We start from the raw sequence: 13475 nt of genomic DNA on the forward strand, positions 1-13475 counted from the left end.
AGTTCAGGAACTGAGTAAGGAACTGGAGCTCAGGTCAGCCAGTGCTGGGATCCATTCCTGTCAGTCCACCAGAGAGAAGAGTGATCTGACCAGAGCCCTGATTGTTTGGGTGGGGTTTTTTTTGTTTTTGTTTTTAATTTTACTCGTTGACAAAGTACTGATAGTGATTTGATTTCCAGTAGATTGCTTGGAAATTGACTTTAAAACAGTCCTTTATTCAGGTCTCCTGGGTTAGGAAGTATAGATATAAATTTTAATATTTTCATATGAATAGAGGGCTGGTTAGAGTGTTATTTAAAAATTACTGAAATTGTTTACTAGAGCTGAGGATGCTTAGTTGATTTTACTGAGATCTGTCAAGTAAAGCACAGGCAGGTTTCATGAATCCTGTACATGTACATAGGTAGTGGGTGTTTCTGCAGTTTTACCAAAGAATATGTAGCATCATCAGTGTTTGTGTTGAGTTGGTTATAGTTTTTCCTTGATTCTCTTGTTTTCACGTTAAATTTTTAGCTTAGCTTCAATGTTATATATTTAGTGTTTTGTGGATTAATTACATGCAGTAGTTACAGTGTAGGCATGAACAGTACTTCTTTCTAGTTTTCCAGTATTTGAAGGTAAGTATATATTGTAGTTCTAATCTGAATCATTGTCACTTGAATAGATGTATATATCTTTTCCAAATTTTTCTGTATAGTTTCATGTCACTGTATTGTGAAGTTCTTTTTCCACTGAAGTGGGAATGGCAGCTGTAGATAGACAGGTGTCTTACACGTGCAAATATGGCTGAGGTCTATTGCTATAGGGTATTCATTAACAAACTTGAGTAATTTGGTTTTTTGGCAGTTACCATTTAACCTAAATAAATTGATCATATGATTTATCAGAGCATGTATGGCATTGGTAGACTATAATTTAGTAGGTCAGGACTTAGTCCCTTCTAGAGAAATAATAAAATTAAGTTTCCAGGGTAGATACTTGACCTTTTATGATTCTTAGCTAAAATCTGCAAAGTAGTGGTCTCTGCTGATCATTTTCATATCCTAAAATTTTCTGCTTATTTAGTGTTTTTAATTTTTTAATTTAATTTTATTATTTGTTTGATGTTTATTATGAGAGCACATGCAGGAGCAGGGATGGGGCAGAGGGAGAAGAAGAGAATTTTTGTTTTTTTGAGGGCGAGAGAGAAGAGCTGGGGAGGAACAGGGAGAGAGGAGGAGAGAGAATTCCAAGCAGGCTCTGCACAATCTGCACAGAGCCCAACTTGGGGCTTGAACTCACTAACCATGAGATCATGACCTGAGCTGAAATCAAAAGTCAACATGCAACTGACTGAGCCACCCAGGCACCCTGAAAGAGAGAGAATCTTAAGCAAGCTCCATGCCCAGTGTGGAGCCCAATGATCTGAGCCAAAATCAAGAGTCAGATGTTTAACCAAGTAAGCCACCCAGCCACCCCAAATTAATTTTATTATTTTAAAAATTTTTTATATTTTTAATTCTAGTATAATAACATACAGTGTTTACTAGTTTCAGGTATATGGTACAGGAAATCAACAATTCTATACATTATTTATTGCTCATCATTCTAGGTGTACTCTTTTTAGGATCCTCCTACTTCACCATCTTCCTATTTAATGTTTTAAGGGGCAGCTGGGTGACTTGGTTGAGCATCCAACTCTTGATTTCCACTCAGATCATGATCTTCCTCATGTTAGGCTCTGTGTTGGCAGCATGGAGCCTCCTTGGGATACTCTGTCCCTCTGTCTCTGCCCCTTTCCCACAAAAACCGCCTTTCTGGGGCACCTGGGTGGCTCAGCCTGTTAAGCATCTGACTTCAGCTATGGTCATGATCTTGCAATTCATGAGTTCAAGCCCTGCAATGGGCTCTGTGTTGACAGTTCAGAGCCTAGAGCCTGCTTTGGATTCTGTGTCTCCCTCTCTCTGCCCATCTTTTTCTGCTCATGCTCTGTCTCTCTCTCTTTCTCAAAAATAAACAAACATTAAAGAAATACATTAAAAAAACCCAAGAAACTACCTTTCAAAAAAGAGTAAAGAAAATCCAGAGGCTAAAAGTTTGGCTGGTGAAGGGGGAATTAAATTCTGTAAAGGTAGTAAATAAATTTTTCTTGCTAACAGACACTCAGGAAAGTTGTACATTGATTGATGCTTTTCCTTTTGACATTTATAAGGGGTTTTTTTTGTTTTTTTATATAGGATTGTTAAGTGTGGAGAGGCTCTCAGTTGATTTGTTTTTTTTTGGGTAATATTTCTTTATTTTTCTTTTAGAATGGGAAATTGGTCACTGCAGTATCTAACAATACTATTCAAGTCCACACATTTCCTGAAGGAGTTCCAGATGGTATATTGACTCGCTTCACCACAAATGCAAACCATGTGGTCTTTAATGGAGATGGTGCAAAAATTGCGGCCGGATCTAGGTAAGCCTCTTTGATATCAGAAAAGGAAGTAATATTAGAATAGAATGGCCTCATTTGTTGGTTTCAGGGTAACAGTTTCAGGACTTTGCCCTTTTTTTGTTGTTGTTAATTTTTATATTCAAGTATTTAGTAAAGGTTTTTGAGGACAACCTATGCTTTGTGAATTGAGATATATTGCTTTACAGACAACCTGTTCAGTAAATGCTGAAACAGATTAGGGAAACATGATAGTTTGATACAAAATTTTAAAAATCATTTTGGGTAGAACATGGACTGTACTGTAGGATTTTTGTTGTTTCTCTTGATGCTTATTTGTCACAGGAAAAAAACCAAACTATTAAATTGCTGAGGTGGAGTAAAAGGCGTAGTACTTTTAAATATGGTTGAGGTGTGTCTGGGTGGCTCAGTTGGTTAAGCGTCAAGTCTTGGTTTTGGTTCATGTCATGATCTCACGGTTTGTGGGTTCGAGCCCTGCATGATGCTCTGTGTTGGCAATGTGGAGCCTGTTTGAGATTCTGTCTGTCTGTCTCTTTCTCTCTGCCCTTCCCCCACTCTTGTTCTTTCTCTCACAACAAATGGGTAAGCTTTTAAAAATGAGACAACTATGATTGAGACTTAAACAGTGGTCGTGACTTTAATTAATTGGTAAATAATAGAAGCTTAAGATGTAACTGAGGAAGTCACTTAGGAAGTATTTGTATTTAAAAAAAAATTTTTTTACTTTTATTATTTTTTAATGTCTTTAATTAATTTTGAGAGAGAGGAAGAGTGCGAGCAGGAGAGGGGCAGAGAGGGAGGGAGACAGAAGATCCAAAGTGGGCTCCAAGCTGACAGTGGAGAGCCCGATGAAGGGTCAAACTCAACGAACTGTGAGATCATGACCTCAGTAGAAGTCGGACATTTAACTGACTGAGCCACCCAGGAGCCTCAGAAACCATTTGTAGTTTAATGGGAAAGCTTGAGTTTTGTATTTTTAGTATTTTTACAGAGCAAAATTAAAAGGTAAGTTCTTAAATTTGGAAGCCAAATTTTACAAATTGCTATAAAAAATTATGGTATTTACTCTTGTGATTTTGAAATATTTGGGTCAGATTTTAGGAGAGGCTTTTGTATTGGCATTTATATTAATGTCTATTATACATTACTCTTACTGTTCACAGTGATTTTCTAGTCAAAGTTGTGGATGTGATGGATTGCAGTCAACAGAAAACATTTCGAGGACATGAAGCTCCTATTTTAAGTCTTTCCTTTGATCCTAAGGACATCTTTCTGGTAATCATTTTTTCCACTCTTTGTTTTTTTGTTTGTTTTTCTTCAATATGTTTAAAGATGTAAGAGAATTAGAATATTTCACAGTTGGTAAAAAGGCTCTTTGATTTATCAGTTGAACTAGTTTTCCATATGGTATTATGGTTGTAACTGTAGAGAAATTTATTGTTTTATTTCTGCAGGCATCAGCTAGTTGTGATGGATCTGTCAAAGTGTGGCAAATTTCAGATCAGGTAAACTTATCAACTTGAATTTAAAACTTTTTAATCAGTGTTACATATCACTGGGCCAAATAATTCGTTTTTTTTTTTTTTTTTAGTTCTTTTCTTTTGAGTAGCACTGAATACTGTTTGTGATCAAATCCTATGATAGTCTAATGCAAAAGTGTGTTGAAGACTAAATGCTTTTGTACCCAATCACAAGGATTTATATTTCATTTTTAGGTTCTGTAAATCAGGGGGGAAAATTCAGTCAATATATATTTACAAATGAACTACCATGTGTTGGGATCTCGATGTTGGGGATACAAAAATAAAGTAAGACATTGGCTACACTTTATTTGGAGAATCACATAAACGATTTGTTCTAACCAACCTGTTAAAAGTTTTGAAGGAGCTATCAAGAAAGTGCTCTCTGGATTGGCAGAGGGAACAATTAATTCTTCCTGAGCCATTCTAAAGATAATGTGGCTGGTGAGAAAAATATTCCCCACAGGTATGCCTTCTTAGTAGGCACAGTTTCTTCCCCTCATGTTTGAACTGTTCAGAAGGATTGACTTTGACATCTTAACATTTTCTAGGAGATCTCTTAAGTTTATTTTTGTAGACACTTTAAGATTTTAATGTATTGGGTTTTTTTTTTATGTGTGTGTACATTTATTCAGAGTGTGTTGTTCACTTATTCTATGTAGGAAATACTCTAAGATTTGTGCTCTTTATACCTCTGAATTACTTACAGTAATTTAGTAATTTCATCATAATTAGATAAAAGTGAATTAAGTTGCTTTTCTCTTGGCCATATATCAGTTTGAAGAAATCACCTATTAAATCTATTCCATCCTGCATATCTTTTTGGAAGAAATTTAATAAAGAGAAATCAATTTCTTTTTCAAAAATCAGACATGTGCTATTAGTTTGCCACTGCTACAAAAATGCAATGATGTGATAAATGCAAAATCAATCTGCAGACTTGCTTGGCAGCCAAAGGGTGGAAAGGTAAGTGACTCTTATTTTTTCACCCTTCGTTTTAGTTATTTATTCTAGTTCTTGACAACTTTGAATATGAAAATAATATAATTAGTTTTTTAAGATGTAGCTATTTCATTTAGATTATGAGTTTTAGTGCCCCAAGCCAACTAATTAATTCTGAAATGTTTTAAGAAATGTTTTAACTTTGTAAAGGTTTATTTCTGAAGAGTACATTTTGAATGAATTAATTTTACATTCTTCTTTACATTGTATTTAATGGAACAACTCTGGGAACAGTCTTGTTATGTCTGCTCTTTCTACTACCATTTCACATTTTGGAGGTAGTTAACTGATAGATAGTAGAAAGATAGGAACTGTTTGAAGAGAGGAGAGAGAATGAAACACTTAAATATAAGGAGATCTTAAGAAATCAATTGATGGAAAAATATAACAAATAAAATTCAATAAGGTAGTTGGAAACAAACTAATATACAAAACTAATAGCAGTCATATATAAATAATAGCCATTAGGAAACATGGTGTGGAAAAAAAATGATGTCTTTACTGTGAAATCAAAAAAGATGAATGAAGTAACTAGGGATAAACTTAACAAAAATGTGAAAGAGCTACTTTAGCTTGCTTTCAAGAGCAGTAAAAGAAGACTTAAAAGAGAAAAATATATTCCATCCTTAGGAATTAAAACATTTTTTTTAAATTTTAATGTTTATTCATTTTGAGAGAGAGAGCGCAAGCGAGGGTGGGGCAGAGAGAGACAGAATCCAAAACAGGCTCCAGGCTCTGAGCTATCAGCACAGAGCCCAGTGTGGGACTGGAACCCACGAACCATGAGATCATGACCTGAGCTGAAATCAGGAATATAAGGCACACTCCTATGCGTTCTTGTATGGTCTATGCTTATGTTCACCTTTGGGAAATAGAGATGGGAGGGAGACTTTTTTTAATCTATGTCCTTTGTATCAACTTTTTTTTTTTAAGTTTATTTATTTATTTAGAGAGATAGAGAAGGATAGCCTTTATGGGAGGGGCAGAGAGGGAGAGAGAGAGAGTATCTCAAGCAGCCTCCATACCATTAGTGCAGAGCCCAACACTGGATTTGAACCCATGAAACCGCGAGATCATGACCTGGGCCGAAGTCAAGAGTCGGATGCCTAACCAGTTGAGCCACCCCGATACCCATATATCATGTGAACCCTTAAGATTACATTTTCCATTAAAGTGATAGTTGCAGAATTTAGGATGTATTTTTCTTTGCTTATGAAATATTAATTTAAAAATCAATACAATTAACATAGTTTTTCTGTTCATAAATAATACTTTTTTCTTTTTGTGATAAACAGAACATACTGATTTTGTTTTTTCTTTTTTGCTTATTTATTTACTTATTTATTTATTTTTGAGAGACAGAGAGAGACAGCGTGAGCAGGGGAGGGTCAGAGAGAGAGAGAGATAGAATCTGAAGACAGGCTCCAGGCTCTGGGCCAGCTGTCAGCACAGAGCCCAACGCGGGGCTTGAACCCACGAACCGTGAGATCATGACCTGAGCTGAAGTCAGATGCTTAACCAACTGAACCACCCACGTGCCCCTGATTTTATTTTTTCTGTTTGCTTGGAAGAATGTGTAAGATGATAAGTTTCCTTTTAAGATATTTAAAGCATTCTGGATCTATTTCTTTCCTTTTAGCAAATAAGATGAATTTTTAGATCAAGGGCTTAGATTCCTGAAAAGTAGTATTAAGAATATATAACTGCAAGTACTCTGGTTTTCAGTGCAAGCAAATAGAGTGATCCTTCATTCTTTGCTTATCAAAATTTTCTGAGTTTTGTTAGTTGCCAATTAAAATACAAATTTGTTTTTATGTGTTCTAGCCTTATTTTGATTAATTTTTTGCCTTTTTTTCCCCCTCTCAAATTTAACTTATTGTAAATTTTTGTTTAAATCTTTTTTCTTTTCTAATAGTTACTGGCAGTTCCTGTGGAAAAATCTGTTAAGCTCTATAGAAGAGAAACTTGGAATAATCAGTTTGATCTTTCAGATAATTTCATCTCTCAGGTGAGTTTTGTCAGTGACACTTTCAATTGTAGGTTAACAGGAATATTTCATGCATACTTTGACTAAATGCAATTGCAGTTAAGTGTTGTTGGAATTGGAGAACAATGCCAGATTGTTGTGCATGTGTCCAACTTTTGCCCCTTATTTGTCTTCATTTAGCCAGTAACTGGACAGTAGATAGGTCTTTGCTAGGTCCTGTCTTAGTTTTCCCTTTGTGAAATTGGTAAGAAAATTTCTTAAATTAGAAGAAGTCAAATTTAACTCTAACAGTATTAGAACATGTTATTTTCACATAATCGGTAATTAGCCTTTATTGTTAATTGAGTTTTATTGACACTTATGATCATAGACTCTAGAAGTTTAGAACAGGAAGGGTTGTTGCTCTATATTCTCTTTTTCCTCTTCTCTTATACACACCCATTTGGCACTTAAGGAAATAAGAGGCCCAGTAGGCCAGCAATGGCTTAGTATAGTTCACTTCACTTACTAGTTCTTTTCATCTTGGTGATGATTGCTAAGAGGATACCTTGTGTTATCTCTCTTTCTAGGATAATAACTGTTTTTAGATTTTGCTTTTAAAATTGTGCCAGCACAATTTTCTTACGGTAAACAAAGTAATAACTGCTAGAGATTATTGAATATTATTGAAAAAGAAAGTTAAAAAATAAGCAAACTGTCTTGCCATTTGTGGATTGATTTAATTAGAAGTTACACAGAATATGGGTTATAAAAATGTGAATTTGGTAATGTTTATTTTCAAATTATGCAAATTGTTATTTATTAATTGTTTTTCCTATAGGCCCTGAATATAGTAACCTGGTCTCCCTGTGGGCAATATTTAGCTGCAGGGAGTATTAATGGTTTAATTATAGTTTGGAATGTGGAAACCAAAGGTTGCATGGAAAGGTATGATTCAGCTTTTTTTTTTTTTTTTTTTTTTTTTTTTTTTTTTTTTTTTGTAAGTAATCTCTACACACACTGTAGGTCTTGAACTCATGGGTCTGGTATCAAGAGTTGGATACTTTACTGACTGAACCAGCCAGGCACGCTTTTGTCTTTTTTTTCTTATTTCTATTAGATTTTGGTTTATTATGAAACATTTCAAATTTGCAGTTATTAGATTGTCAAAATACAAACATAGTTATTAGTCAGAAGTCATTTAATGTTGTCTAAAATTTACCTAAATAAATGTATAGTTTTATATATATTTTTGGTAGTATTTTAAGAGCTCACTTTTTAATTTTTAGGGTGAAACATGAAAAGGGTTATGCAATTTGTGGCCTGGCATGGCATCCTACTTGTGGTCGAATAGCTTATACTGATGCAGAAGGAAATCTCGGGCTCCTGGAGAATGTTTGTGAACCCAGTGGAAAGTCATCAAGTAGTAAGGTAATAAGTAATATATGGTAGAATAGTTTCTTCAGAGTGTTTTATGGTCATATGGATTTGGAAAACATCACAAAATACAAATCACAAAATACTTCCTTGGAAAGTTATAATTCATGTTGTTATTATTAGAGGCTCATTAATCTATCATAAAACTGTTTAAACTCGTTTAATCTAATATTTCCCAAATGTGTTTTACTATGAAACTTTTTTCCTCAATATAATGCTATTATATTCCTTGGCTTGGTAAGGAATACCTTTGTGAAGTACTGTTGTAGTATCTTGGTGTTCTGGGGATTGTTATTTAAGTAAATATAGATAAAATTAGAGTTAATAATTATAACAGTGTAGGGTCTCAACCTTTTTAGCTCTGAATTAGCTTTAATTCTAAGAGCTGTCCTTGTATCTCTTAGTGCTTAGCCATCTAGCCTTACTAATAACTAAACTGCTTTAAACAGGCCACCTTGTTTTATACAAGTCCTTGGTTTTGTTCATTATTCCCAGTGCCTGGCAAATATACCCAGTCAAATTTAAGTGTTGGTTTAGAGTTCCAGTTAAAGATCATGGACATCATACATCCATTTATGTATCATATATCCATTTATGTCTGCTCAGATAACCCGATATTTGAACCCCCACTAAAGAACACTAAAGAGATGTTTTTAAATGCATAATTTTATAAGATTAAAGAAAACAGTTGAAGTGGCGATAGTAACAAAATTTTGAAGGCTGAAAAATAGAAGCATGATTGGAAACTAGGTTTAGTTTTTCAAAAAGTCAAAAAATTGATTCCGAAGACTTCAGTTGGGGAAAAGCTAAGATGCAATTCAGCTTGCCTGACTGAATCCTCAGTGATTCAGAATTTGGCACCATTGGTTACTTCTAGAAGTAGGGCTTACAAATAAAAGGATTGGTTTAATAAATAAGTAAATGGCTCCAGTCTCAACATCAGCATGCACAGCTAGGTAACTGCCTTCCTTCACAACCAGGTATATTCTGACAGAATGCTGGAGATTAGATCTCCAGAAAAGATAAAACAGAATGTCTTTGGTTGGGACACTGGGTACAGTTAAGTGGCACTGGGTAGAAGAGAAATACTGAACTGAAAAGGATTAAATGACAGTGTATGTACTTGAATGTTAAAATTCTCAGCTTATTTTTCATCCTTGACTCCTAGAACATTGTCAGCCAGTCTTAGATTTTTCAGGCAAGAGATTGGAAGAATCGTCTTTGAGCAATCTATCCAAGAAAAAAGACCTAAAGAGAGAGAAGACTTTTAACTCCACGGGAAAAGTTGTAAAGAAAGGAAAAGTGATCATTTTATACCACATTTATAAAACGAGGATAGGAATAATGCCTCTACCACCTAGGGTTTTAATGTGAGGAGTATATCAGTTATGTATAGAATGAGACCAGTCTTTAGCACATTTTATAAGTGTTGCTATTATTTTATTTGACTAAGAATAGCATGTACATGGTCATAATAATCTAATTCCTGTATATTGACCCAACCAAAACGAGAATTTATCTATATTGGGAGACCTGGGATAGAATAATGTACATAAATTTAAGAGAGCAGGGGTGGTTGAGAATTATACCAAACCTTTATCTTTCCTAATATAGGGAAGTTAATAGGATTGATTAAATAGATAACGATTAAAACTGAAAAACCAAACAAATAGCACTAGAATATTACTTAAAAGTATAGAGGAAGAAAAAAACATTTAAAAGAAAAGTAAGTTGGAAACTGCATAAGACTTTTCATTTTTGTAATAGACCTAGTAACTGACTAATTTTTATGCAAGTGTAACATTGATTTAAACAGAAAGCAAGCTCTCAGCACGGATCCACTGCGCTGATGAGGTCTGTGAGCCCGAGCTTATAAGCCCATAATAATAAATGCCCTTTGCTTTTGCATGTGTGACTCGGTCTTCCCAGCGGTCTCTGGTTTTGGGAACGATATTGAAATCTGGGCATAACATTACCTCAGTTGACATCTGGGACAAACACATAAACTAATACTTAACCTAATTGGGATGATCCCGTATGGATTGTTTTGATTTCTACTCTTTTTTTTTTTTTTAAATTAAGCTCCATATCCAACGTGGGGCTCAGACTCATGACCCCAAGATCAAGAATTGCATGCTCCACCAACTGAGCCAGGAGGTGCCCCTCTAATCTTTTTCTAAAAACAACATTTGTGTAACATTTCCCATGTTGTGGAACATTTTTATGAACATCAGCTTTGGGGTGCCTGGGTGGCTCAGTCTGTTAGATTTCTGACTGCGGCTCAGATTATGATCTCACAGTTCCTGAGTTTGAGCCCTGCCTGGGGCTCTGGGCTGACAGCTCAGAAACTGGAGCCTGCTTTGGATCTGTGTTTCCCTCTCTCGCTGCCCTTCCTCTGCTCAAGCTCTGTCTCTCAAAAATAAATAAACATTAAAAAAATTTAAAAAAAAACCAGAAAGCAAATTGAGAAACAATTTTTAATTCAAAGGTCACCTCTTATAAAACTGTAACCCATCCAGAATTGCCCATTCCTTTCTTTTTTTACTTTTATTCTTCATAGTACATATTTCTGTCACAATACCTCTAACACTTTATGGCCCTCTTTTTTTATTATTAATGTTTATTTATTTGGGGAGTAGGGGCAGAGAGAGAGGGATAGAGGATCTGAAGTGGGCTCTGCTGACAGCAGAAAGCCCAGCGGATGGCTTAAACTTAGAAACCATTAGATCATGACCTGAGCCAAAGTTGGAAGCTTAACCAACTGAGCCATCCAGGCGCCTCCACCCCTCATTGTTTTTTCTTTTCTATTATTTTTATTTTTTAATTTATATCCAAGTTAGTTAGCATATAGTACAATAATTTCAGGAGTACAATACAGTAATACATCCCTTACATGTAATACCCAGTGCTCATCCTACCAAGTGTCTTCCTCAGTGCCCCTGGCCCCTTTAGCCATCCCTCACCCACAACCTCTCCAGCAACTCTTAGTTTCTTCTGTTTTAAGAATCTCTTATGTTTTGTCCCCCTCCCTGTTTTTATATTATTTTTGCTTCCCTTCCCCTATATTCATCTATTTTGTATCTTAATTTCCACATATAAGTCTTATCATATTTGTCTTTCTCTGACTAATTTTGCATAGCATAATACCCTCTAGTTCTATCCACGTTGTTGCAAATGGCAAGATTACATTCTTTGATTGCCAAGTAATACTCCAGTGTGTGTGTGTGTATGTGTGTGTGTGTGTGTGTGTGTGTGTGTGTGTGTGTACACATACATACATACGTACCACATATTTATCCATTCATCCATCGATGGACATTTGGGCTCTTTCCAAACTTTGGCTATTTGTTGATAGTGCTTCTGTAAACATTGAGGGGGTGCATGTGTCCCTTCCAAACAGCACACCTGTATCCTTTGGATAAATACCTAGTAATGCAATTGCTGGGTTGTAGGGTAATTCTATTTTTAATTTTTTGAGGAGCCTCCATACTGTTTTCCAGAGTGGCTGCACCTGTTTGCATTCCCACCAGCAGTACAAAAGAGTTCCCTTTTCTCCATGTCGACACCAATATCTGTTGTTGCCTGAGTTGTTAATTTTAGCCATTCTGACTGATGTGAGGTGATATCTCATTGTGGTTTTAATTTGTATTTCCCTGTTGATAAGTGATGTTGAGCATTTTTTCATGTCTGTTAACCTTCTGGATGTCTTCTTTTGAAAAGTGCCTATTCATGTCTTTTGCCCATTTCTTCACTGGTTTGTTTGGGTTTTTTGGGGGGGGGGGGATGTTGAGTTTGGTTAGTTCTTTATAGAATTTGGATACTAACCCTTTATCTGATATGTCATTTGCAAATATCTTCTCCCATTCCATTGGTTGCCTTTTCGTTTAGCTGATTGTTGTCTTTGTTGTGCAGAAGCTTTTTATCTTGATGAGGTCCTAATAGTTCATTTTTGCTTTTGTTTCCCTTGCGCCCCCCCCACCCCCCCACCGTCTCTGTCCTCTCTCCGCAAACAAAAACAGCTCCCCATCTTCCGCGGCTTCTCTCTCCTCCATTTCACCTCTCCATGCCGTGTACCTGCTGAGTTCTGTGGTTCATATTATGCAGATTGTTGTGTTAGTCCTCAGATCAATTTTCTAGGTGTGCAAAATGGTTTGGCGCTGATATAGCTGCCTTTCAGGATTGAAAGAAGCAGAGAATTTTCATGCTGCTTCACCATCTTGGCCCCTCACCACCCCTCATTTTTTAATAAGAAAATCCAAGGGGCATCTGGGTGTCTTGGTCAGTAGAGTGTCTTGGTTTCAGCTCAGGTTATTATTTCATAGTTTCAGGAGTTCGAGCTTCACCTCGGGCTTTGTGCTGACAGTGCAGAGCCTGCTTGAGATTCTCTCTGCCCCTCCTCTGCTCACACTCTGTCTTTCTCAAAAATAAATAATAAATAAAAGACTTAAAACAAATCCAAAAAAATTTTTAGCCGATTGAGTACATAAACTTTTAGGAGTATAGATTAAATAGTTAAATATCTTCTTCACGGCATTTAGTACTTAATTTAATTATTCCTATCGTGTCATGTTTAAATGTAAGAGTTTAGAAGCCTGTTCTCTTTTTTCATTAAACATTAGTTTTTTAGAACACAGTCTTACGTACTACTTCATCTAAAAGATTTGTGGTAAATTTCCTTTTCAATCCTTTTAAAAACTTTTTTTAATGTTTATTTTTTGAGAGAGAGGCAGAGCATGAGCAGGGAGGGGCAGAGAGAGGGAGAGACACAGAATCTGAAGCAGTCTCCAGACTCTGAGCTGTCAGCACAGAGCCCAATGCAGAGCTTGAACTCACAAATTGCAAGATCGTGACCCAAGCTAAAACCAAAAGTTGGATACTCAATCAACTGAGCCACCAAGGGATCCCAGTTCCTTTTGAATCTTAATGGTGCTCTCATTAGAATTTTATACCATTCTCAGGGTGCCTGGGTGGCTCAGTTGGTTGAGCGTCTGACTCTTGGTTTTAGCTCGGGTCATGATCTCACAGTTCTTGAGACTGAGCCTCGCATCAGGCTCTGTGCTGACAGTGTGGAGCCAGCTTGGGATTCTCTCTCTCGCTCTCTCTTGCTCTCTCT

At 36.0% G+C, this 13475-nt stretch overlaps 1 protein-coding gene across 4 annotated transcripts in view; it reads left to right on the top strand.

Annotated features, from left to right (window-relative positions):
• The window catches only part of WDHD1 (WD repeat and HMG-box DNA binding protein 1), a 156031-nt gene that overhangs the window by 106366 nt on the left and 36190 nt on the right, over positions 1 to 13475 (top strand). For all 4 annotated transcript variants that reach the window (XM_029950313.1, XM_029950311.1, XM_029950314.1 and 1 more), the window contains exons 7-13: positions 2289 to 2440; positions 3601 to 3712; positions 3892 to 3942; positions 4828 to 4923; positions 6875 to 6967; positions 7767 to 7873; positions 8215 to 8356. In XM_029950313.1, the coding sequence (XP_029806173.1) occupies positions 2289 to 2440; positions 3601 to 3712; positions 3892 to 3942; positions 4828 to 4923; positions 6875 to 6967; positions 7767 to 7873; positions 8215 to 8356 (753 nt within the window). The remainder of the gene's footprint in view (positions 1 to 2288; positions 2441 to 3600; positions 3713 to 3891; positions 3943 to 4827; positions 4924 to 6874; positions 6968 to 7766; positions 7874 to 8214; positions 8357 to 13475) is intronic.

This window comes from Suricata suricatta, chromosome 9, assembly GCF_006229205.1.
Source record: "Suricata suricatta isolate VVHF042 chromosome 9, meerkat_22Aug2017_6uvM2_HiC, whole genome shotgun sequence".
Classification (NCBI taxonomy): Eukaryota; Metazoa; Chordata; class Mammalia; order Carnivora; family Herpestidae; genus Suricata; species Suricata suricatta.